General features: G+C 36.7%; 1 protein-coding gene and 1 pseudogene across 2 annotated transcripts in view; both read left to right on the plus strand.

Annotated features, from left to right (window-relative positions):
* The window catches only part of IQCK (IQ motif containing K), a 167890-nt gene that overhangs the window by 59724 nt on the left and 80917 nt on the right, over positions 1 to 27249 (plus strand). For both annotated transcript variants that reach the window (XM_069096057.1, XM_069096058.1), the window contains exons 5-6: positions 26045 to 26097; positions 26238 to 26315. In XM_069096057.1, coding sequence (XP_068952158.1) covers positions 26045 to 26097; positions 26238 to 26315 — 131 coding nt within the window. The remainder of the gene's footprint in view (positions 1 to 26044; positions 26098 to 26237; positions 26316 to 27249) is intronic.
* LOC138167202 (transcription factor BTF3 pseudogene) lies at positions 3898 to 5158 on the plus strand (annotated as a pseudogene).

Genomic DNA, 27249 nt, shown 5'->3' on the forward strand with positions numbered 1-27249 from the left:
CTCTCTCTCTCTCTCTGTCTCTCTCTCTCTCTCTCTCTCTCTTTGCCACTCTGGCCCCTGGCAATTCTCTCTCTCAGCATCCTCGTTCCCAGCAGCTCTCTCTCTGCTTCCACATTGCTGTTCCCAGAAGTTCTTCTGGACTCTCTCAGCGGGCCTCTCCCTTTACACGGCACCAGCTTCTCCCAGTTTAGCCCCCTATCTTCACATCAACAAGTCTATCCCACTGGTGGGATCACAAGCTCTGAATCTTAACCAGAAAACCAAGCCAATACAAGGGGATCTTTAAATTCCATTACTGTTACAGTGGCTACCCTGCATCATTTTTCCAACAGCAGTCCCAGATCCAGAGTGGTATCAAGGAACTGGAAGTAAATACCCTTTTATTGGGAATGGCAAACAAATTGTAGTTAGGTGGTGTAGTGGATAGAGCTCTGGGTCTAGAGTCAGGAAGACTGCTCTTCCTAAGTTCAAATCTGGCCTCAGACACTTACTAGTTATGTGACCCTGAGCAAGTCATTTAACCTTCTTTGCCTCAGTTTCCTCATCTCTAAAATGAGTTAGAGAAGGAAATAGCAAAATACTCTAGTATCTTTTCTAGTATCATGACTCAAATGGAGTCATGAAGAGCTGAACACAAATGAATGACAACAACAAATTGTGGAATTTTACTGTGCTGTAAGAAATAAATATGATGAATACAAAATAAGCATATAAAGATGTACACGATCTGATGCAAAGTAAAGTAAGCAAAGCCAAGAAAGCAGTATATACAGTTATTGCAACAAAGCAAATGACCAACTACAAAACAGTCAATCCTGAATGTTGCAAAATTACAAAGAACAAGTATGGCTCCATGTAGCAGCAAGCACCTTAGCATACCCAGGATTGCTGCTAGCACAGATTCTTTGATCTGCTTTTCTAAAGGAAAGCAACTCAAAAGGCATTAATCTTACTTTAATCAAACATATATCATTTACCTAGTTCAGGGGAAAAATTCAGCACCCTGAACTTCAAAGAAAATACAAACAGAAGTTATAAGAAGAGAAAAAATACACAGAAAGTAATACAATTCAACAGACCGACAGCCAGGACTTTTAGCTGTCTGACCATCACATACCTACATAGTTAACTATCAGAGAGAGAAGCACCAGCATCTGGATTTTCAAAGTGGGGAGATTCAACAGCTACCCAGAGTCTCATCTGGTCAAATAAAAAAACTCTTCCCGTAAATGAGCCTCAAAGCAAAACCTCACCTCAGAGTATATATAGCTTTCTTCAGGGTCAGAGAATGGTCACAACCCTTGTGACCCACTGCCTAATTACAAAGGACCAAGGTGTGGGTCCTTCTGAAAAATAAGCCTCCCCTAAGCAAGCTTTTCCTGTGGGCTCCACTCCACCCTTCAGCAAACTCCTCCCACCACAGGCTCCATGTGACCACATTCAGCCTATTAGGGGGCAGAGTATATTATTTCAAATAAGGGAAGGTCCTCAAATTTCCTTAGGCTTATTAAGGGGCAGGGAAGATCTTCAAATTCCCATTACCATTATACTCCAGAAAAGAGCAATGATCCCCATCCCTCACTCCTTTACAGGTGTGGAAGGTTTCAGATTTTTTTTCACGTTAATACATCAAAAATAAGTTTTTAAAATTTTTTGGTTTTATCTTTTCCATTTTTCTTTTTAAAGATATCATTTATTATATAGGATGGTTCTCTGGGAGGAATGGAAGTAAAAACCAAAAGATATTGATGTTTCTTTTTTTTTTCTCCAATTTTATTTGTTTATTTTAGTTTTCAACTTCCATTTCCACAAGATTTTGAGTTCTAAATTTTCTCCCCATCTCTTCCCTACCCTCACCCCAAGATGGCAAGCATACTGATTACCCATTCCCCCAGTCTGCCTTCTCTTATATCCCCCCCTATCCTCCACTTATCATCCTTCCATCTTACTTTCTTATAGGGCAAGATGAATTTCTATATCCCATTGCCTGTATATCTTATTTCCCAATTGCATGTAGAAACACTTTTTTAATATTTGTTTTTAAAACTTTGAGTTCCAGATTCTCTCCCTTCTTCCCTCCTCACCCACACTCACTGGAAAGACAATCAATACAATATGGGTTATACATATGTAGTTATGCAAAACATTTCCATAACAGTCATATTGTGAAAGACTATATTTCCTTCCATCCTATCCCTCCCCTCACTTATTCTATTTTCTCCTTTGATCCTGTACCTTTTCAAAAGTGTTTGCTTCTGACTACACCCTCCCCCAATCTGCCCTCTCTTCTATCCTCCTCTCCCTCTTATACACTTTTCCCCCTACTTTCCTGTAGGGTAAGATACCCAATTGAGTTTGTCTGTTATACCCTCCTTAAGCCATATTAAATGAGAGTAAGATTGACTCATTCCTTTTCATCTCCCTGCCCTTCCCCTCCTTTGTAATAGGTTTCCCTTGCCTCTTTTATGTGAGGCAATTTACTCTATTCTATCTCTCCCTTTCTCCTCCCAATATATTCCTCTCTCATCTCTTAATTTTATTTTTTAGCTATCATTTCTTCATATTCAACTCACCCTGTGCCCCCTGTCTATGTAAACATATACACACATACAGACACACACACACACACACACTTACATATATCCTCTTCACCTATACTAATACTGAAAAAAGTCTCAAATTACAAATATCATCTTTCCATGTAGGAGTGTAAACAGTTCAACTTTAATAAGTTCCTTATGATTTCTCTTTCCTATTTACCTTTTATATGTTTCTCTTGACACTTGTATTTGAAAGTCAAAATTTCTATTCAGCTCTGGTCTTTTCATCAAGAATGCTTGAAAGTTCTCTATTTCATTGAATAACCATAAAATATTATGTTCAGTTTTGCTGGGTAGGTGATTCTTGGTTTTAATCCTAGCTCCTTTGGCTTCTGGAAGAAGATGCTAGATCTTATGTTATCCTGATTATGTTTCCACAATACTCAAATTGTTTCTTCCTGACTGCTTGTAATATTTTCTCCTTGACCTGGGAACTCTGGAATTTGGCTATAATATTCCTAGGAGTTTTCTTTTTGGGATCTTTTTCAAGAGGTGATTGGTGTATTCTTTCAATTTTCATTTTACCCTCTGGTTCTAGAATATCAGGGCAGTTTTCCTTGATAATTTTGTGAAAAATGATGTCTAGGCTCTTTTTTTCCTATCATGGCTTTCAGGTAATCCAATAATTTTTAAATGATGTATCCTGGATCTATTTTCCAGGTCAGTGTTTTTTTCAATGAGATATTTTATATTGTCTTCTATTATTTCATTCTCTTGAATCTGTTTTATAACATCTTGATTTCTCATAAAGTCATTAACTTCCATTCGCTCCATTTTAATTCTGAAGGAATTATTTTCTTCAGTGAACTTTTGGAGTTCCTTTTGGCCAATTCTGCTTTGTCTTTGAATGTCAAGGAGACATTCTTCTCCTTATTGGCTCTTTGGACATCTTTTTTTTTTTTGCCATTTGAGTTAGTTCATTTTTTAACGTGTTATTTTCTTTAGTATTTTTGGGGGTCTCCTTTAGCAAGCTATTGACTTGTTTTTCATAATTTTCTTGCATCACTTTCATTTCTCTTCCCAATTTTTTCCTCTACTTCTCTTACTTGATTTTCAAATTCCTTCTTGAGCTCCTCCATGGCCTGTGATTAATTCATATTTTTCTTGGAGCCTTTTGATGCAGGAGTTTTGACTTTGGTGTCTTCTTCTGGTTCTATGTTTTGATCCTCTTTGTCATAAAAAAAAGATTCTATGGTCTTCTAACTGTGACCCTGCAAGTAATATCCCCAGTCATCTGTGCAGCTCCATTTCTGTTCTGGCAGGATGAAAGAAATGATTATAAACTGTAGCAGCAAGCACCCCAAGTACGTCCTCAGGGTTTGCTGCTCACACAGGTTCTTGGATCTGCTTTGTTAAAGGAAAGCAACTCAAAATGGGTTAACAAGCTTACTTTAATCAGTCAGACATATACATTTACCTTGTTCAGGGGAAAAGGTAAGCACCCCGAACTTCAGAATATACAGGCAGAATTATCAAGACAGAAACAGATCAAGTAGACAGATTTCCAAACTGTCCAACCATTACATCCATACCAAATTAGCATCTGGGTTTTTCAAAGCCGGGGGACTCTCAACAACGGCTTCCCAGAATTCAGATCAAATCACAGAACACTTCTCAAAGTGAGTCCCAAAACAAAGCTACACATCAGGGCTTATATAGCCTTCTCCTGGCTCAGAGAATGTAACAACCTTATTGACTCACTGGCCAATCAAGAAGTATCTACTGAAAAACAAACCTCCCTCCCCAGGCTTTAGGTGCATTTTAGCCTAGGGGCAGGGAAGATCTTCCAAATTTGCATTCCCATTACATAAACCAAGAGAAACTTGCCAGGCTGTAGGCACAAGTGTGCATTGGTGAGAAAAGAACTGCTTAGAGAAAGAAGAAGGTGGTTCATAGAATAGCTACAGCAGATGATAAGAAACTTCCATTTTCCTTTAAGAAACTAGGAGCAAACAGTATGTCTGGTATTGAAGAGGTGAGTATGTTTACCAACCAGGGAACAGTGATGCACTTTAACAATCCTAAAGTTCAGGCATCACTGGCAGCAAACACTTTCACTATTATAGGCCATGCTGAAACAAAGCAGCTAACAGAAATTCTCCCCAGCATCTTTTATCAGCTAGGAGCTGACAGTCTAACTAGCTTAAGAAGACTGGCAGAGACTCTGCCCAAACAACCTGTAGATGGAAAAGCACCGCTTGCCACTGGGTAGGATGATGATGATGAAGTTCCAGATCTTGCTGAGAATTTTGATGAGGCTTCTAAGAACGAGGCAAACTCAATTGAGTATCAACTTCTGAAAGTTAAAACTTGAAAGTTATATGGAACTGCTGTTTTATATTGAGTGACTGTTTTTTTCTTTTCCTTTTTTTTGTTTTTGTTTTTGTTTATGGACCTAGAGAATTAGATCTCTAATATTTTGAAGCCTATTGGACATTGCAGCTCTTTTCATTTATTGCTTATGCACAATTCATTCCTTGCAGCCTAACTATGCTGAACAAGCCTGGAATTAAAGTTTGAAAAAAAAGGTTAATAAAATCTTTTCCTAGTTAAAAAAAGATTTTATGGTCTGATTTCTCTTCCTCTGCTTATCTTGCCAGCCATCTTACTTGACATTTGAGCTCTTTGCCACGGTAGAGTTCTGCTTCCAGAATGGAGAATGCTGTGTCTCAAATTTATGGGGTTTTAGGTACCTCCCTCAGAACTGTGAGGAGAACTCCCTCTCCACAATTGCCACAAACTCTGCCATGCCAGAGCTCCTCCTCACCCCAAGACTGCCACCAAGAACACGGCCCAGATCTAAGCAGGGCAAAGCAAGAGAATCCTACTTCAGCACTAGCAAAGAAATGCCTGCAATTGCCCTCTGCTTGGTCCGGCTACAATCTGTGGACCAGGAGCTCTGGAAGCAGCTACCCCACTGCCACAACCACCGCCCTGGGGGCAGGGGTTGGACAATACTCTTCTCTCACCCAGATCCAACAGAGTTTCTGCACTGACCTTTTACTTTCTCTTTGGTGTTTGTGGGTTGAGAAGTCAGGAAACTGCCACAGCTTCCAGTGATTCAGTCCCCTGAAGTCTGCTCCAGCCCACTCTGTGCCCCAGTCTGTGCTGTCATGGCCTACATGGGACTGTGCTCCACTCATACCCCAGAGCGATTGACCCTTCCTTTTGGTTTGCCAGGTTGACTTCAGCGGGAAATTTGTTTCATTCTGTCATTTTGTGGGTTCTGTAGCTCTAAAATTTGTTTAGAGTCATTTTTTATAGGTATTGGAGGTGGTTGGGGCATGAGCTCAAGCAAGTTCCTGTTTTTACTCCACCACCTTCATGGGTCTCAACCTTATATTTCTTTTAAAAAATGAGTAACAACTGGGTGAAAGAAAATGATAACACTGAGACAACATACAGATTTTTGAGGTTCAGCTAAAGCATTCTGCAAAAAGTTATATCACTGAAAACATATGTTATCAAACCAAAAAAACTTACTATGCAATTAAAAAGCAATAAAGCCCAAATTATGCAAACAAATACAAACTTACTATGTAATTAAAAAACAATAAAGCCCAAATTATCACAAAAGAATTATTGAAAATTAGAGGTGAAATAGACAAACTGGACAACAAAACATTAGAGAAATGATAAAGCTAACCTTTAGTTAACCTGATTTTAAAAATGAGAAACTGAAGTCCCAAAATGAAAAAATTAACAAAGTAAATTTACAAAATATAAAAAATCATAATTTAATATAATTATGTGCTAGCAGAACTGAGAATTTGAAAAATATAAGATTATCTACAAAAACATATGCAAAACAAAAAATATAAATCTTGACTAACTCATTGCCAAAAAGTGAAACTAAATTAAGTTATAAAGGAACTACCAAAAGGGAAGGAGGACTCTTGTCCAGGTGGTTTTAATAGAAAATTCTATCAAGGCTTTAAAGAAAAGTTAATATTTATGCTAAATAATTATTCCAAATAATTAAGGAAGAAAGCATTCTTTCAAACTCCATTTAAAAATAAATATAGTTCTGATCACTAAAGGAAGGGATAAAACAGAAAAAGAGAGCTATAGGTCAATATCACTAATGAAAATTGATGTCCTTTTCCCCAAACATGGCACCGAAGGGGAAGAAGGAAACTGTTGTCCCCCCCAAGACAGAAGCCAAGTCCAAGTCCTTGAAGGCCAAGAAGGCAGTGTTGAAGGGTGTCCATAGCCACAAAAAGAAGAAGATCTGAACATCCCCCACCTTCCAGCAACCCAAGACACTGAGACTTCAAAGGCAGCCCAAATACCCTGGGAAGAGTGCCCCTTGCAGAAACAAGCTCTATCACTATGCCATCATTAAGTTTCCCTTGACCACTGAGTCTACTATGAAGAAGACTGAGGACAACAACACCCTAGTCTTCATTGTGGACGTCAAGGCCAACAAGCATCAGATCAAGCAGGCTGTAAAGAAGCTGTATGACATCGATGTGGCCAAGGTCAACACACTGATCCAGCCCAATGGAGAGAAGAAGGCCTATGTTCGTCTTGCTCCAGACTATGATGCTTTAGATGTTGCCAACAAAATTGGAATCATCTAACTTGCTGTGTCCCCATTCCACCTACAATAAAAATAAAGTTTTCCAGAAAAAAGAAAAGAAAAGAAAATTGAATGAAAAAAAATTTAAGACCTGGCAAAAATATTTTGGTAAGATGTTATCCCAATATATCAATGACTTATTATAGTTAAATTGATTTTATGCCAGGAATGAAACAATGGTTCAGCATTAGGAAAACAATGAATATAATTACTCCAGATCCCATGATTTTAACAAAAAAATGCAGAAAAAGCCTTTGACAAAAAAGCACTCACTAATGCTAAATATCCTAAAAACTACAGGAATAGAGGAACCAATTTTACTATAATTTTTTAAAAGTATGTATCTAAAACTGAAAGCCTGTAATATTTGTGATGGAGAAACATTAGATATTTTCTGATTAAATACAGAGATAAAGCAGGAAATGTCACTTCATGAAATTTGATATACTGCTAACATAACTGGAACTAACAAGACAAAGAAATTAAAAGCACAAATAATGGTAAAAGGGAGACAAAATTATTCTTATTTGCAGATGTGATGCTTTTGTAGAAAACTTCTGAGAATTAGGAAGGAAATTAATTGAGAAGATTAATAGTGTCAGTAAGGTAGCAGAATATAAAGCAAATTCACAGAGGTCATCAAAATTTTCATATAGTAATAATAAAAACCTGGAGAAAATGATAGGAAAATCCTGTTCAAAATACCTACAAAATATACAAGGTATCTGGGGCGCAATCTACCAATAGGCAGTAAAATTCTGTCAAAATATCGTTCCAAAATACTCTTTGCATAAATCAAGGAAACTTTAAACAACTGGAAGAATATTCATTTATTATGGTTGGGCCACACCAAGATAATAAAAATGATGATACTACCTAAATTAATTTATATGTTTGTGGCTTTCCAATCGAGGGATAAATTTTTAGAGCCAGAAAAAGTACTAACAATATTCATTTGGAGGAATAACTGGTCTGGAACAGTGTTTCTTTCTAAATCTTTTTCTTAGAAACCTTCTACAGTCTGATGAAACCTATGGACCCCTTCTCCAAAAAATGTATAAAATAATATGTGTATTATTATTTTTAAAAACTCAATTATATTGAAATATAGTTATCAAAATATATTTTTTATAATTTTTTTCTTTTTGCTTTTTGAAGGGGGAAGACAGGGCAGTTGGGATTAAGTGACTTGCTCAAGGTCACACGGCTAGTAAGTATTAAGTGTCTGAAGCTGGATTTGAACCCAGGTCCTCCTGACTCCAAGGCTGGTGCTCTATTCATTGCACCACCTAACCTCCCCATCAAAATATATTTTTAAAAACAATTCATGGGGGGTGGAGTCAAGATGGCAGAGTAGAAGCAGGTCCTCCCCGCGGCTTCAGGCTTTCACCTTCCCCAATTCATGTAAAAGGGGGCTCTAAACAAACTTTGGAGCTACAGAATCCACAAAATGACACAGAGAAGCTAACCTCCTGCTGAGGACAGCCCGGCAGGCCAGCAGGAATCCTCCAGTGCAGTGCTGTGGGAGCCAAGCCCAGCCCCACTACGAGGTTTTAGCCCCAGGGCAGGCCTGACCAGCTTCCAGCTGGAGGGACTCCAGATTACCTGCAGCTGTGGTCATTTCCAGATTTATCAACACATAGATGCCAAGGACAAAATGAGAGGTCAGTGCAGTGTGGACTTTGGTACCCAGTAGTTGGGAGTGCATAGGCCTTTATCCCCTGGAGGAAGAAGCTGCTGAGGGCTGCGCTGTGGCCACGTGGCAGCTTCAGCTCCTGGCCTGCAGAGTGTAGGGGGACCAAGCACCAGTCTGAGGAGTAATCGTTCTTGCTTTAATCTGCTTGGATCTAGATTGTGGTCTAGGGTGGAGGTCCTGGGGTGTATGACCAGCTTGCCAGAGCATGTGGAGGCTTCAGCAAGGGCTCCCAACTAATACCTCTGGAAGCCGAGAAAACCCCAGTGTTTGGGATGAAAGCTCCCCTGTCTAGAGGCAGAGTCCTACTGTGGCAAAAAGCCCAAAAGTCAAGTAGTTGAGTGGCAACATGCCCAGGCAAAGGAAACAAAGCAAACAGAAGAACCCAATATTAGACTCCTATTTTGGGGACAAAAAGGATCAAAGCATGGAACAGGAAGAAGACAGTGAAGTCAGAACTCCTGCACCAAAAACATCAAAGGAAAATATGAGCTGGTTACAGGCTATAGAGGACCTTAAGAAGCAAATAAGAGAAGTGGAGGAAAAATTGGGAAGAGAAATGAGAACAATGCAAGAAAATTACAAAATGAGAGTCAACAGCCTGACTGAGGAAAATAACATCTTAAAAAACAGACTAACTCAAATGGCAAAAGAGGCTCAAAAAGGCAATGAGGAGAAGAATGCCTTAAAAAGCAGAATTTGTCAGATGGAAAAAGAATCTCAAAAGCTCAATGAGGAGAATCATTGCTTCAGAATTAGATTGGAGCAAATGGAAGCTAATGTCTTTATAAGAAATCAAGATACTATTAAACAGATCCAAACAAATGAAAGAATAGAAGGCAATGTGAAATATCTCATTGGAAAAACCACTGACCTGGAAAATAGATTCAGGAGAGATAATTTAAAAATTATTGGACTACCTGAAAGCCATGATCAAAGAAAGAACCTAGAAATCATCCTCCAAGAAATTCTCAAGGAAAACTGCCCTGATGTTTTAGAACTAGAGGGGAAAATAGAGCTTGAAAGAATCCACCGATCACCTCTTGAAAAAGATCCCAAAAAGAAAACTCCTAGGAATATTATAGCCAGGTTCCGGAATTCCTCAATCAAGGAGAGAATATTACAAGCATCCAGGAAGAAATAATTTGAATATTGTGGAAACACAATCAGGATAACGCAGGATCTGGCAGCTTCTATACTGAGGGATCGAAGAGCCTGGAATATGATACTCTGGAGGGCAGAGGAGCTGGGATTAAAACCAAGAATCACCTACCCAGCAAAACTGAGTCTCATGTTTCAGGGGAAAATATGGTTATTCAGTGGAATAGAGGACTTTCAAGCATTCTTGATGAAAAAACCAGAGTTGAATAGAAAATTTGACATTCAGATACAAGAAGCAAGAGAAGCATGAGAAGGTAAACAGGGAAAAGAAACCATAAGTAACTTATCAAATTGGAACTATTAACATTCCTAGATGGAAAAACGATAATTGTAACTGATGAAACTTTTCTCAGTATGAAAATATTTTAAGGGTTAAGTATGAAAATAGTTTAATATATATATATATATATATATATATGTATATATGTCTATATCGGAGGGTATACGGGTATATGAATACATATGTGAATGTGTGTATATATGTTTACAGGTAGACATAGATAGAGGGCACAGGACCAATTTAACAGGAAGGGATGATACTTAAAAGGTGAACTTAAGAGGTGAGAGAGGAATATAATGAGAGGAGATGGGGAGAGACAGATTGGGGTAAACTATCTCATATAGTAGAGGCAATGGAAAATGGTTACAATGGAGGGGAAGAATAGGAAGGCAAAAGGGAATGAGGCAACCTTATTCTCATTGAATTTGGCTTGGGGAGGGAATGACATACACACTAAATATGGTACCTCACCCTACAGGAGAGTAGGGGGGAAGGGGATGAGAGAGGGGATGATGGAATGGAAGGCAGGTTGTGGGGGAGGGAAGTTGGAAGCACCCACGTTTGAAAAGGGATGGGATCAAAGTAGAGAATAGAACTAGTGGAAGTTGGGATAGGAGGGAGGGAAATATAGTAAGTCTTTTACAATATATCAACTATGTTAATGTTTTGCATGAGCTACACATGTACAACCTATACTGAACTGCTTATCTTCCCAGTAAGGGTGGGTGACAAGGGAGGCAGGGAGTGAATCTGGAATTCAAAGTTTTAAAATAAAATGTTTTTATATATATATATATACATATATATTATTAATAATACTATTTTACATGTAATTGGGAAATAGGATATACAGGCACTGGGGCATAGAGATCCACCATGCCCTACTGGAAAAGTCAAAGGGGGTATGAGAGAAGATATGGGAGAGAGCAGATTGGAGGAGGGGATATATTGTGGGACTGCTATTTTGGGTCAGTGGGTAGGGGAAAAACGGGGAGAATATGGGTAACTCAAAATCTGGTGATAATGAATGATGTAAATCAGAAGTTAATAAAGCATTTGAAAAATGAAAGATAAAATAAAATTTAAAAAAAAAAGAAAAAAAACAACTCGCGGTCTTTCTAAAATCAATATACTGACCCCATAGAATCTCACGGGAAATTATGGGGGGAAAATAGGAATGAAGGTGAAAATAGCTTATGTTAAATGCTGTTTTATAAAGTCGTAATCAGCCAACTGGTTAAAATTAAAATAATTAGGAAAGTAGATCATTGGATTGGATAAGGAAGAATCAGAAACCATGAAACTTAGCCCACTGTTTGATAAAATCAAGAACTCTACTTAGAGAAGGACTCAGTAGTTGAGTAGAACTTCTGGAAAAACAGCTTGGTAGAAAATATGTTTAGAGTAGCATTTTCTACCATATGCCACAATAAATTCCAAATGGTACTCAAATGAATCTATTATGATTTGGAATTTCCTCCTTATCTTTCCCAGACTCAGGCCTCCATCACATTTCCCCACCATTTAAAATTTATACTATCTCTGCTCGTCTTCACTCAGGATCTCTTGTTTGCCCCCTCCCCACCAGAAAATTGGACTTTGCCCTTGGAACCGCATGGGCTTTGGTAGTCCAGTTTAAAAAATGAATGGGAGTTACTTTGCTGTGTAAAAGAGCCTGTAAGGTCGCATTTTGTTCTACCAAATCAAATGGGTTTTTTTTTTTGGTTGTTGTTTGTTTTTGGTAATCAACAAACAGTAAGGACTAACAGGATCCTATGTTCTACCTTTCAGGCAGCTGTGAGATGATAAAGTTATGGTCCATTGTAAAATAAAATAATAATAGCTAACTTATATACTGCTTTAAGATTTGCAAGTGCTTTCATATTATTATTTCATCACCAACAGCACTGGGAAGTAGATGCTATTCTTATCCCCATTTTATAGATGAGGAAACTGAGATAGATTGGTAACTGGTTTTTCTAGGATCATACAGCTAGTTAGTGTCTGAGGCCAGATTTGAACTCAGATTTTTGTGACTCCTCTATTGTGACAGTGCTCCAGTATCCACAGGCTACAGTCTCATGAGATAGCTCTTGAGACAGCCTGCTTATTCCTAATACCCTCATCAAATATGCCCTTAGTTTATATACAGATGAAGCACATAAAGAATTTTTTAATCAATGGGGGAAAGTGGGTACATAAGTCAATAGTTATTCATATTCTTTCATTCATCTTTTTTGTCATTAATAAAATTTGAGGGTTTTTTGATGCCTGGTATCTTCTCCTCTGCTACCTTGATACCAGTCCTTCAATGCTCTAATAATTGTATCACCTTGAGCATGGATCTCCTTTATATTGCTACATTCAGCTGTTTTAGCTCTTTCCTACTATTCTCTCTCTTCTATATGTATCTCAAGAATTGTGATGTTAGGGATCCAAGTGTAGTGGTCTCATTACTCTTGATGCACAAGAAAACAGTTTATTTAAATGGCTTTGCAGATATTTACATATTTATTCTGTTTCTAATAGTCCTTTCATTTTTCTCTCTTAAGTGTCCATGGGATGACTTTGCTTAGTTGACTGTATTTCTGAGCTTTCTTTGTACTGGTTTTGCTTTCCACTTTGCCTTATGAAATTTTATTCATAATTGTTCATCATCCTTCTTCAAAAGATTTTACAGGTAAGCTTATAATCTAACTTGGGGTTGCCGTTTTTCTCCATTTTTCAAATCAAATATTTGCTGAGTAATGTACTTCCTGGGTTCTTTTGATCATTAATTTGTAGTGGTTTAGCATCTGGATGAAAATATATTGTCAGTGTAATTTCTGTTGTCCATTTTCTATTTTTGAATTTCAATTGTGTAAATAATTCAGGGCTAAATCTTTTAAAATTGATTGTCATTATAATTTTTCTCATTATAATACCTTATCCTTATTTATTATAAATCCTGATGTTAGCTCTGATGAGTATAGCCTTGCTGGGCACAGAGAACTGCCTCAGGGGTAACTAAAAATGCATAGAAAGTCTTTTACTGTCTGTTAAAATGTCATTTTCATCCTTTGTGACATGATTTGATGTTCGCCTAATAGTCATTGTCCAATGCATAACATGTTATTTTTTTGAAGAAAGTATTCATAACATAGATCTCTGAGGCTTCTTTCTATGTTATATACAAGGCTTTCGCTTCTCTCATTTTTTCTTCTGAATCATACCTTTCTATATATTTCTCCATTACTTCATATTTTTCCATCTTTTCATTTACATCACCCAGTGTCAGAGTGTACATTGTTTTGATTTGAAAGGTCTTATAAGTTCATTGGTTTAGAGCTAGAAGGATCATTGAGTTCAATCCTCTCATTTTACAGATAAGGAAACTGAGGCACAAAGAGATGAAATGTTCAGCTTTAAATAGCTAATAAGTATCTGAGGCAATATTTGAACTCAGGTCTTCCTGACTCCAAGTTCAGGGCCCTCTCCACTATTACCACTTAATCATCCTCAGCAATCACTGTTGGTGAATAAGCTGCAATTCTTTTAATGTTGGTCTTTGTGCAAATGCTTATCACTAATGGGTGATGACCAAATAATCTATGAAATAGTATTTTTCATTACTTTGGTGCATACAACAAAATCTCTGCCAACTTCTTTTGTTGCCTCTCCAAGGAGACTCTGAACTGTTCTTCTCTTTAGCTGCAGCCTTTTTCATTCTTCTGGTTTTATTTATGGCAAAAATGTCAATATTGTTATTATTGCACCGAGGGTGTTAAGAATAGAAATGGATACCCTTCCTAAATATAAAAGAACAACATCATGTTGTGGTACTTTTCACATGATGGTTGTAAGAATTCTTAACCAAACAATGGGTAGAGCTGATCATGAAAACTAAAGTAGGTCATTTCAGTTGCCTTCTAAGTATTTAGGAGAAACTTTGAACTTAACATTTATTGTTTTTATGCTAATATTCATGGTTCAGTCATTTAGTTATCATTTTTTTTCAGCTGGATCTAAATGGGATTCCTTCCTTCTCAGAATAGTTTATAACCTTTGGTTCTTGCCCTTCTTTTCTGGGATGGAATTATGTTAGTCACTTTATAGTTTTTTTTCTGTCACTGTTCTAGAGTCATTTATTCATTTATCTCCTTTATTAATGTCCAGCAGAAAAGTCCATCCATTTGAAACCAAATACTGACTGAATTGGCACCCCTTCTTTATTTGTACTCTTGGATTTTAATATCACTATTTTCCTTCTTTAATATATAATTATTCTTTGTTTTTCATCCTTGATTCATATCCTCTTTTTCCTAAGTATTTCCTCCAGGATTCTACTCCTTTCCTTTAAAGCTTGACTGTGGACAGCTTCTCTATTGATCTTGATTGCTATATATTTCCCCAACTTATGGAAACAACTTAGCATGTACTACCTTAATATCTTTATTTTTTGCTTTTCTTCTCTACTGCTTCTCCTGTCTCTCCTCTTCTCCATGTTCATTTGTTTTCATTTCTCTCTTGCAGCCACCCAGCAGATAATTTTTAAGCTAAACAACAACTGAACAATATCCTCACTGTTCCTGCATGCCTAAGCATGCAAAACACGTTTAAGCTTATCCAGAACAGAAAGACAACATGATTTCTTCCATTTTATTTCTTTGCATCAAAAGTGATTGTTTGTCAGCATTGCATTCATATGTAAAACAATTTGACTACTTTAAAAGTGCGTATAGTAAATTAACAGACACTTTGCTCCCTATGGAGAATGAATCTTTATAACAAAATATTGCTATAAATGCCAACAGGAACAGTGCTTCTTTTGTAAAAAGAAAGAGATGCTTTCATTAGACATACAATTGTTGTTTTGTTTGAATTATAATAGATCCATTTGTTCTGGTTACATATTTTTATTACTGTACAAGTATTTTCTCATTTTGATTAATAATGCACCTTTGAAGTGACTCTTGATTTTGAAATCCAGGACAATGTTTCATGGTCCAGTAGTACATTTTTATTTTATTATCTTATAAATAGTATTTCAATTCCATTCCCCCCCCAAAAGCTTTTGGTGATTCAATTAAATTTAATGAACATTTATCAAGTGCCAACCATGCTTAAGGTATTTTGAAGACAGTGGGAATCCAAAACATGGAATATTATATGTTTATGTAATACAATACATATACAGATAATTGCAATACAAGATAGGGAATGATGTGGGCAAAGGAAGGGGCTAGACAAAATTCTCTAGGAATATTTGAGGAGGAAGGGAACACTTTTAGTTGAGACAATAAGCAAAAGCACCTGAACAAAGTGACGTCTGGAAACTTAAAGGAAGATAAGGATTCAGAAAGGGGGAGAGGAAGAGTAGGTCTATTATTGTCGTAGAGCACAGCCTATGTGAATGCACAGAGAAAGAAGATGATATTGAATTTGGGGAACAGCAAGTGGTTGTGTTTGTCTGGAATGTAAGTGTGTGTGAGGAGGAACAATGGGAAAGAAGGCTAGGAAGGTAGACTGAAAGCAAATTACAGAGGTCATTAAATGCCCGATTAAAGTTTGTATTTTACCTCAAAAGCAGTTGGTAGCTGCTCCTAAATAAATATTTTTGAGCTGGATAGTAATATGGTTAGACCTGTACTTTAATAAAATTATCTTGGTGATTGTGTGGAGGGTACAAGAGAGACAGAAACTGAAAGAGAGAGACAGATAGAGAGAGAGACAGACACACACACACACACAAAGAGACAGAGAAAGATAGAGACGGAGAGTCAGAGGCAGAGAGAGGAAATTGCTATTAGAAGACTTGCAGTACTCATAGTAAAATGACTTGAAAGGGACAGATGATAGAATTAAAAGGATTTGAAAACTGGTTAAAGGGGTAAGGGAGAGAGAAAAGTGAGTGGCAGAGAGTACAAAGAAAGAAAAGGACCAAAAACAGAGCCCTTAAAGGATTCCCCATGATTGGGGGTGACAGGCAGATGATGAACCACTAAAAGAGACCGAGAAAGGAAGATAGACTTGGATATATAGAAAATAAGTCACGTGAAAAATGATGTTGAATATGAGGTGCTTAACATATTTATTGACTTCCTAAGGGATGGAGGGAGAGGGTGTGTCAGAAAGTGAAGACTGATGAATAAGGATGAAGATTGAGAAAAGATCATCAGATTTAATAATTAAGAAATCTTTGGGAGGCAGTATCAATAGAATGGCTAGGTCAGAAACCAGAATGCAAAGTGTTGAAAAGTAGATGGTGAAAAAGTGGAGGCAGCAAGTATAGACTACTTTTTTCTTTATTTTTTAAAATTATGAACTTGACAAACCACCCCGATGAATATTTCTAGTTACATAAAAAAGAAAAAGGTGATTATTTGCAAAACTGAATACCATGCTAATCAGGCTAATTAACATTAGCTTGTTTTAAGGTATATATTAAATGTAACAGGATACAAACAGAATACTGTTTATCTGTGTACTCTTTTGACTTCCCTTCTTTTTTTGTCTGTATATTTTAATAATATTTCATTGACATTTTCTTTCTTTTATTTTATGTCCCTATTACTACTCTCCTTTCACCAAAGCATTTCTTCGTAACAACTAAGTATCAATAAGGAAAACAAATTCACCTATTGATCATAAGGGTTTAAGTTTTAGATTTAACAAGCATTTATTGAGCACCTACTGTGTGCCATACACCATGCTTGTAAACTTGCAAAAACCCTGGGAGGTAGATACTATTATTACTCCCTATGAAGAAATTGAGGCAAACAAATTAAGTAGCTTGCTGAGGTCACATAGCTAGTAAATGTCTAAGTCTGGATTTGAACTCATGTCTTCCCGACTCTGAGTCCAGAGCTCCTGCCACCTAGCATCTATATAAAAAGGCATGTCCTGGGGCGGCCAGGTAGCACAGCGAGTAAGAGCACCGGCTCCAGTGTCAGGATGACCTGGAGATCGAATCCTGGGCTCAGACACTTAGCACCCACCCAGAAACACCTGGCCATGTAACCTTGGGCAAGTTACTAAACCCCGATTGCTTAAAATATAAAATAAATAAATAAAAAGGCATGTCCTGTTTTTCACCTATAGTTAATCACCCCTCTGCCAAGAGGTGGGAAGCATGATTCACTTTCAGTCTTCTGGAGTTATAGTTAGTCATAGAATAGTTTTTAATTCTTTCATAGCTGCTTTCCTTTAGAAAATTGTTGTCATTGCATAAATTGTTCTCCTGGTTCTGCTTTTCTTTTCTTTTTTTGCTTTTTGGAGGGCAGTTAGGGTTAAGTGACTTGCCCAAGGTCACACGGCTAGTTTATTTTTTTGTGTTAAGTGTCTGAGGCCGGATTTGAACTCGGGCCCTCCTGACTCCAAGGCCGGTGCTCTGTTCACTGTGCCACCTAGCTGCCCATCTACTTTTCTTAATACTGGATCATTTCATACAAGTCTCCTCAGGTTTCTAATAATCTATCCCTTTCATAATTTCTTATATTGCCATAGCATTCCATTATATTCATATAACAATTTGTTCATTCATTCCACAATTGGCAGGATACCCTGTATTTTTGTGGCTCCTTGCTATACCAAAAAAAGAAAAAAAAAAGTCCTGCTGTGAATATTTTTGTATATACTGGCCCTTTTCCTTTTTTCTTTTATCTCCTTAGGATATAAGCACAACAATGATATTTCTGGGTCAAAGGGTATGTGCACAGTATAGTTCCAAATTGTTTTCCAGAAGAGTTATATCAATTTAAAGCTCTACCAGTGGTGCATTAATGTACTTATTTCTCCATAGCTCCTCCAATATTTGTCATTTTCCTTTTCAGCACTTAGCATGGCACCTGGCACTTAATGGTGCTAATAAATTTTTGATTGATTGATGTTCTGTCATCTTTGCCAATCTGTTGTCTTTGTAGTGGAACCTTAGAAATGTTTTAATTTACATTTCTCTAATTAGTAGTGATTTGGAACATTTTAAATATTTTTGTTGATGGCTCTTGTTTCTACTTTTGAGAACTGCCTTTTCATATCTTTTGACTATCTATTGGGGAATGGTCCTTATTCTTATATATTTGAAATAATCCCCTATATGTTGGGTAGATCATATTTTAATTTTAATTTTTAATTTTTTTGGTCCTTATTAATTTGTTTGTTTAGTTTTAGTTTACAAGATTCATTTCCACAATTCTTTGAGTTTCAAATTTTCTCCTCCTCCCTTCCCTCCTACCCCCTTCTCCATGGTGGCATACAATCAAGTATAGGATCTACAAATACTTTCACATTAGACATTAGTCAGGTTATAAAGAAGGATTGTGTCAGGTAGAATGAACAATGGGAAAGAGGAAATAAACCCAAACAGGATAAAGAAAAAGAGCAGGTAGTTTGCTTCAATCTGCATTCAAACTCTGTTCTTTCTATTTCTTTCTCTGAATGTAGACATCTCTCTCCATCATGGGTCTTTTGGAGTTGACTTATAACCCTGCATTGCTCAGTAGAGTCCAGTCTATCAAAGTTGGTTGTCACACATACGTTGTATCTGTGATTGTGTACAAATTTTTCATGGTTCTGCTCTTCTCACTCAGCATCAGTTCATATAAGCCTCTCCAGGTAAATATGAAGTCCATCTGCTCCTCGTTTTTTTCTATGTCTCTGTTGCATCTTGTAATTGGAGGTTGAGTTTTCCATTGAGCTCTGGCTTTTTCATCAGGAAGGTCTGGAAATCCATTATATCATTGAATGACCATCTCCTTGCCTGGAAGAATATGTTCAGTTTTGCTGGATAGGTAACTCGAGTTCTTTTGCCTTGTGAAAAATCATATTCCAGTTCCTCTGATCTTTCAGTGTAGAAGCTGCCAGATCCTGTACGATCCTCACTGTGGTTCCAAGATACTTGAATTGTTTCCTTCTGGCTGCTTGTAGTATTGTATCTTTTACCTGATAGTTCTGGAGTTTGGCCACAACATTTCTCGGACTTTTCAATTTGGGATCTCTTTCAGGAGGTGACCAGTGGATTCTCTCAATTTCTATTTTACCCTCTGGTTCTAGTATCTCAGGGCAGTTTTCCTTGATGAGCTCTTGGAAGATGTTGTCCAGCCTCATTTTTTCATCATGATTTTCTGATAGGCCTATGATTCTCAGATTATCTCTCCTGGATCTGTTTTCCAGGTCAGTTATTTTTCCATTGAGATATTTTACCTCTTTTTCTAATTTTTCATTCTTGACAATTTGTTTGACTGATTCATAGAGTTATTTGCTTCAATTTGGTTGATTCTAGTTTTTAGCGAATTATTTTCCTTGGTTAGTTTTTGAAGCTCTTTTTCCATATCACACATTTTTCTTTTTAAGGAGCTGTTTTCTTCATTGTGATGTTTTTCTAATTTTGATTTTAAAAGAATTATTCATTTTATCTTCTATCTCTCTAATTTGGTTTTCAAAATTCTTTTTGAGTTCATCTAAGAAAGCTTTTTGTGCCTGAGACCAGTTCTCTATTCAGGTGTCAGCTGTGGGTGTAGAGTCAACACTGTCTTCCTCTGAATTTGGTTCCTCCCACTCACAATAGTAGGACTCCAGGGTCTTTGTCTTTGCAGTCTGCTTTCTATCCATTTTGAGGCAGGGCCCTAGCCAAGTCTTTCCTCTAGAGTTCCCAAGCCTTTACTGTTTAAAGTTTTGCTTTTGGGCAATAATGACTATGTTTTCAGGGTGTGGGGGAGGGATTGGAGCAGCTGGGGTTCACAATGCCATCCTGGTCCCTGGAAGTCCAGACAGGGGCTTTTTAAATTTCCAGACTGTGGGTTGGTAGTCCCAGGAGTAGTTGCTGCCACTGCCAGGTCCCTGCATTTGATTCTTACCCAGCTCTGTCCAGTCCCAGCCCTGCAGGGTTAGGCCTGCCAATGGCCCTTGCAGTTGGTGGGTCAACTTGCAGCCACCTTGATCAGGCCTTGTCAGGGCCTCTGTGTGCCCCAGCATCTGGGCCTCTGTGCCAGCCCCCATTGTCTTCTGGATAGATCAGATTTTTATAAGGGAAGTATGCTGCAAAGACTTTTCCCCAGTTAAGTGGTTTTCTTTTCATTATAACCACATTGATCTTGTTTGTACAAAAACTTTTAAATTTTATGTAATCAGAATGATTAGGTTTATCTCCTGTGATCCTTTCAATCCCTCATATGGTGAAGAATTCTCTCTTTCTTCCCAATTGGGAGAAGTGAGTAGATAGCAATAGGGTTACTCCATAAAATGACAGAAAAAGAAAGGGAAGAAAATAAAGTCATTGAAGCATTTTTTAAAATGCACAGAAGGTACTATGAGAAAATCCAGAAGGATTATCAATGAGCAAGACAACTGTAAAGTTACATGTAAGAAAGAAAAGCCGGCTGTATGTAATGGATATTTGTAGGTTCATATATATACACATATGTGTATACATACATACATACATATATATATATATATATTCCCCTTGGTTGTTTGTGATACTGAATCTGTAAATTACCATATTTCACTGCATAATAGTCACCAATTTTATGACAAAGTTTTTGCAAAAAAGTGGGGTGTGAACATTATGTGAAGCTTTAAAAATCGTGTGGGTATTACTTAAAAATAATTTCTTATTAAACTATCTTGGTGCAAAATTAGGATTCATGGAATACTCACGAATGTATGTTAAAATTGGGAAGATGCAAGTCCTACCATATCATGTGACTTACTTGTGGCAGCTTTGCTTGACAGCCTCCTCCCATTTCACCTACAGCTTTTGGGTTGAGTAATGATACCATTAATACTTCAGTGCTTTAAACAAACCACACAAGTTGGCTTTCGGAAATAGACTGATAATGCATGCTTGAGCGCTGAGAATTCTAGGGTTGCGGATCGCAATGCGTGAGAGATAAATGCATATCCATATGCCACTAGTGAATACATTGCTGCTCTATTTACTTTTTAAGCAGCACGACTAACAGGATTATACCATGCAATGAAAAGTTACAAACCAATTTTTGGACTGGGGGAAAAACACTGCAAGGTTCAATGATTATGTGGTAGTGATGATTATGTGGTGAAATAGATCACTTAGGCAGTATTTCAGTTTTTATTATATTAGCGTGACTTAATCATAGACAATTAATAACAGTCTAATTAGTTAAATTTTTCTTTATTTCTATAAAGGGTATTTTTGTAACTATAGTCATATAATCCCTATGCATGTTTTGGTAAGATGACTGATATTTTATGCATTCTGTAGTATTTTTTAAAGGGGATTTATTTCTCTATCTCTTCCTATTAAGTTTTGTAGGTAATATACAGAAGGGCTGATGATTTAAGTAAAATTTATTTTATATCCTGCTACTTTATTGAAGTTATTGTTTCAATAATTTTTAGCTGAATTTATAAGATTATCTAAGCAAAACATCTTATCATTTGCAAAAGTGGTCATTTTATTCCTTCTTGCCTATGTGTTTTCTTGTCTTATTGCTATAGTTAATATTTTTAGAAATATATCAAATAATAGTGGTAATAGTGAAATCCTTCCATTACTTCTAGTATTTCTGAAAAGAATTCTAGTGTTTCTCCATTATAGATAATACTTGAACTTGGTTTTAGATAGATGCTGTTTGTCATTATATGAAAAGGCCATTTAATTACATATGTTTTAATTTTAAAAAACGTAATGGATACTGTATTTTGTCAAAAACATTTTCTGTATCTGTTGATATAATCATGTAATTTTATTGCTTTAGTTATTAAAATTGTCTCTTTTGCTAATAGGTTTCTTAATATTGAACCAACCTTGCATTGTTAGTATAAATGCAACTTGTCATAGTGTATAATCTTTTAAATATATCACTATACCATCTTTGTTAACATTTTATTCAACATTATTGAATCACAATATTAATTGCAAATATTAACCAATGGTTTTGCTCTGTGTTTTATTTCCCCCTCGTTTAGGTATTAGGACCATAGTTGTCTCATACTGTAAGAGTTTAGTAGGAGGCTTTCTTTCCCTCTTTTTGTTTATTATTATTAATTTTTTGCCTTTCGGAGGGCAGTTGGGGTTAAGTAACTTGCCCAAGGTTACACGGCTAGTTTGTGTGTGTGTGTGTGTGTGTGTGTGTGTGTGTGTGTGTTAAGTGTCTGAGGCTGGAACCAAACTTAGGTCCTCTTGTCTCTGGGGCCGGTGCTTTACTCACTGCACCACTTAGCTGCCCCTGTTTATTATTTTTAATAATTTATAAGGACTGCTTTGGTGACATTCCAAAAATTTGATATGTTCTCATTGTTGCTATTGATTAAATTATCTATTGTTTTTATGATTTGTTCTTTGATTGACATTTTCTTTAGTATAGTAATATTCAGTCTTCTTTAAGTACTTTCTCCAAATGCTCTTATTTGATTTTACTTTTTATTTTGTTGTGTTCAGCAAATGATGTGTTTAATATTTCTGCTTTGCTACATTTGTTGTGAGATTTTTATGCACAATAGTTGTGAAACAGCTGCCTCAGAAAACTACTCCAACTCATTTACAAACCCGTTTCTCACCAGTACTGTCTCAAGCTCAGTGGATTTAGGTATGGTCCCACTTTGGGGAAGCTATAAAAATATGCATAAAAAAATTTCTTTTTGCTCTAAGTCCCGACTTTGTGCCAAGGAATGCCTCTCAGCAGTAATAGAATCTATCAGTCTCTTTCCCTTTATATCTTACTGACCATAATTTCTCTCCTGGTGATATTTATTCTTCCAGGGACACATAAAAATCACAAGGGCACGGGAACAATTATTTATTAAGTCCCTACAATGTGGCAGGTACTATACTAAGTGCTATACAAATATTGTCTCATTTGAACTTTGCAACCCTAGGAGGGAGTTACTATTGTTATCCCCATTTTACAGTTGAGTAAACCATGACTTTTCCAGGGTCACACAGCTACTGTCAGAGACTGAATTTGAATTCAGGTCTTCCTGACTCTAGGTCCAGAATTTTATCCATTACACCAACTATTTGCCTCTAGTACTTCAATGAATATTGTCTTAGAGAAATCATTTTCTTTTGAAACAAATGGTAAAATTGTCAACAAACTCTCAATAGGCAAAAATTGGAAAAAAAGATTCATCTTTCCCTGGAGAGAGCAAGGGGTGAGAAAAGGGAAAGTTAGAAGAAGAAAGACAAAGGATAAGACTCAGGACCACTTCTGGTTTCCTCTCTTAGCCACATATTCTGTTTGGGCATCTCTGTGTTTCCTCCTTGTTTTGTAGGCTGGTGTGTCTCTCGTGCTGCCTATGCTTGGCGGAAGGGGAACAGTGGTGTCTGCCCTGTCTGCCTGTCCTGGAAGGTGTTCCAGATCTAAACCACTGTGACAGCAATAGCATCACTGTTTTTTTTTTCTGGCTGTAATTGCTTTCTTCTTTCCAGCAGATACTGGTCTTCATTGTCCACATACATTAATGGGTCTCCTTGCCAGAAAGTGACCTTTAAGATTACATTTTGCTTTATCAAGTTAAATACTTAAAAAAAAACACAACAGAAAACAACTGTAATGGTGTTTGTATTCTCTATCTTTCTGTCTTTTTGTCAACTTCATGACACTAAAAAGTTGATCAGCTACAAAAAATAATTTGTGAAAGTCTGCCTCATAATTTCAAGGATATATTTGATGCATGTGTAAATAATTTTCATAAAAATTCAATAAAGATGAGAAAGTAAGAATTTATTCTATAAATTGGTGTTCTCTTGATCATCCTTGTTGGGTAATTTTTTTTTATTTGGTATAAGATCATAGAATCACCATTCTGGAGAGCAGTTTGCAGCTATGCCCAATGGGCTATAACACTCTTTGACCCAGCAGTATCACTACTTGGTCTACATCCCCAAGAGATTTTTTTAAAGCAATTGGGGTTAAGTAAATTGCTCAAGGTTACACGGCCAGTTTTTTTTGTGTGGGTGTTAAGTATCTGAGGCCGGAATCGCCCCCGGGTCCTACTGACTCTGGGGCTGGTGTTCTTACTCACTGCACCACCTAGCTGCCCCCCCAAAGAGATTTTTAAAAATAAAAAGGGTGTATTTGAACAAGAATATTTATAGCAGCTCTTTTTGTGGAGGCAAAGAATTGGAAATTGAGGGGATGACCATCAGTTGTGGAATGGCTGAACAAATTGTGGTGTATGATTGTAATGAAATACTGTTGTGCTATAAGAAATAACAAGCAGGATAATTTCAGAAAAAACCTTGAAAGACTAACATGACCTTATACAAAATGAAATGAGTAGAGCTAGGAGAACATTGTACACAGTAACAACAATATTATCTGATGATCAACTGTGGATGGCTTAGCTATTCTCAGCAACACAGTAATCCATAACAATTCCAAAGGACTTGTGATGAAAAATGTTATCCACCTACAGGAAAAGAACTGATGGAGTCAGAATGCAGCTTGAAGTATACTATTTTTCACTTAATTTTTCCTGTTTTATTTTAGTCTGTGTGGTTTTCTTCTATAACATGACTAATATGGAAATATGTTTTGCATGATTACACATGTATAACCTGTATAACATTGCTTACCTCTCAGGGAAGGGTGAGAATTTGGAATCACTAATAGGCCTATATCCAAAGAAATCAAAGAAAGAAGAAAGGTTCTTGGGGGCAGCTAGGTGGTGCAGTGAATAGAGCACCAGCCCTGGAGTCAGGATGACCTGAGTTCAAATCTGGCCTCAGTCACTTCACATACACACACACACACACACACACACACACACACACACACAATACTAGCCATGTGACCTTGGGCAAGTCACTTAACCCCAATTGCCCTCCCCAAAAAAGCAAAAAGAAAAAATAAGAAGAAAGGTCCTTTTTGAATAAAAACGTTTTGAGCAGCAGTTTTTGTAGAGGGAAAGTAGTGGAAACTAAGAGAGTGCCTATCATTTGGGGAATGCTTGAAAAAATTGTGGTTTATGAATGTCATAGAATACTATTGCTCTGTAAGAAATGATGAAAGAGATGGTTTTAGAGAAACCTGGGAAGACTTGTATGAACTGATTCAGAGTGAAGTAGAAACAGAACAGTCTATGCTATAGCAACAACCTTGTAAAAATCACACCATTTAAAAAGACTTAAAAACTCTTATCAAAGCAATGATCAACCTTGGTTCTAGAAGACTAATGGTAAAGAATTGTACTTATCCCCTGTCAGAGAAGTGATAGACTCATTGTGTAGAATATGACATACGGTTTTTGATATGTTTAGTATGAGAATTTGTTTGGTTTGACTGTGCATATTTGTTATAAGGATTTTGTTTTTCTTTTTTTTCTCCCAGTGGAGAAAGAAGTGGGAGAGAAAGAAAATAAATGCTCAATAATTGAAAAAAAAAATCAACAAAATAAATGTTTGTTGAATTTAGTTGAATTAGCCTAATATGTTGTTTAGAAGTCCTTGATTTTTTTTAAATAAAACTGGCTTTTGGAAAAAATAAGATTGAGCATAGTTGCTCAGTAAAAAGCTCTACAGTCTGAATAATAGAAAAAACCAATTCTGTTTAGGAGATGTTTTTAGTTAGATCAAGTACTTTAAGTCTTGAACATTTTATACTTCATTTAAGTTCTGCTGCTGACTAGTACTTACAAAACCAAAGTAGACTCTCATGCATATTTCATCCAACAAAAGCAATCAATTAGCCTCTCTTCCTCTGCACTTTATAGACATGTAATCAATCACAATAGGTACATAATGTGAAACTCTCTTCTCTCTTCAGCGGAAAAAAACAAAATTTATTGCCTGTGATTTTCTGACTGAGTGGTTATACAAGTAAGTTCTTTATCTTTTTGAATATTCAGCATTCTTAATAATATTTCAGCAATGTTAATTTGTAATGTGCATTATAACAATTAAGATGAATACTTGTTTCTTTTTTTCATTTCAACCAAATATTATGGCATAATGATCAGCCAGAATCCAAAGAGGATAGATGAGCCATTCACAGAATTCTTCTCAATTCCATTTGTGGAAGATTGGCTAAAAGTTCAGTAAGTACTGTCAGATATCTTTTTGAGTAACATACCTAATTGTAAAGTGGTGTTAAAACTAACTCTCTAATTCAGGTGAACTAGCTGCTAAAGTTCAATTAGATCCCCAAATGTAATTTTTTTTCCTCTCTGAGTTTATTTCAGCAAATTTATTAAGTGTCTACTGCATACCAAGCACTGTGCCAACCACTGGGGATACAAAGAAAGACAATCTTTGCCCTTGAGGACTCACAATCCATTGCAGGGACAACAAGCCAACAAATATGTACAAACAAGACAACTAGGAATAACTAATAGAGGGAAGGCATTTAAACAAAGGGCCTCCTGTAGAATGTGAAATTTTAGCTGGGACTTGAAGGAAGCCAAGTAAGTCAGAGAGGAGGAAGGAGAGCAAGCTAGGCATGAGGACATTCAGAGAAAGTGCTGGGAGCAGAGAGATGGAATGGCAAGGAGACCATTATCATTGGATTGAAAATTACATGGAGGAAGTGTAAGGTATGAGAAGACCAGAAAGGTGGAGGGTGGCCTAGGGTATGAAGGGCTTTGAATGCCAAACAAAGGTTTTTGTATACAATCCTGGAGGTGCTTCACTCATTTATTATATCAGAAGGATTTTTTAAAAATGAAGTACAAAGCAATTTTTGAGCCTTATCTTAGCTGATGCATTTTCTCAATGTATTTACGTGGAATTCTGTATTTGTAAATCATAGGTGGCACAAAAGGTAGGTCACTGACAAACCTAGAGAAATAATACATCCTGAGTATATTGCTTTGATGTATTTTTCACATATGGTTTTTTTTTCTGCCCGCCTTGTTTTATAGATCTTACTTTAAAAGTGACCTATCCAAGGACACACTCTGAATGGCTACAGGATCAGAATTATACCCAGGTCCTCTAGCTCCCAGACCAGTGTTCAGACAGTTTGTCAGTCAA

Source organism: Petaurus breviceps, unplaced genomic scaffold (genome assembly GCF_028583685.1).
Source record: "Petaurus breviceps papuanus isolate PSGF00001 unplaced genomic scaffold, PetGlider_PUasm1.0 229, whole genome shotgun sequence".
NCBI lineage: Eukaryota > Metazoa > Chordata > Mammalia > Diprotodontia > Petauridae > Petaurus > Petaurus breviceps.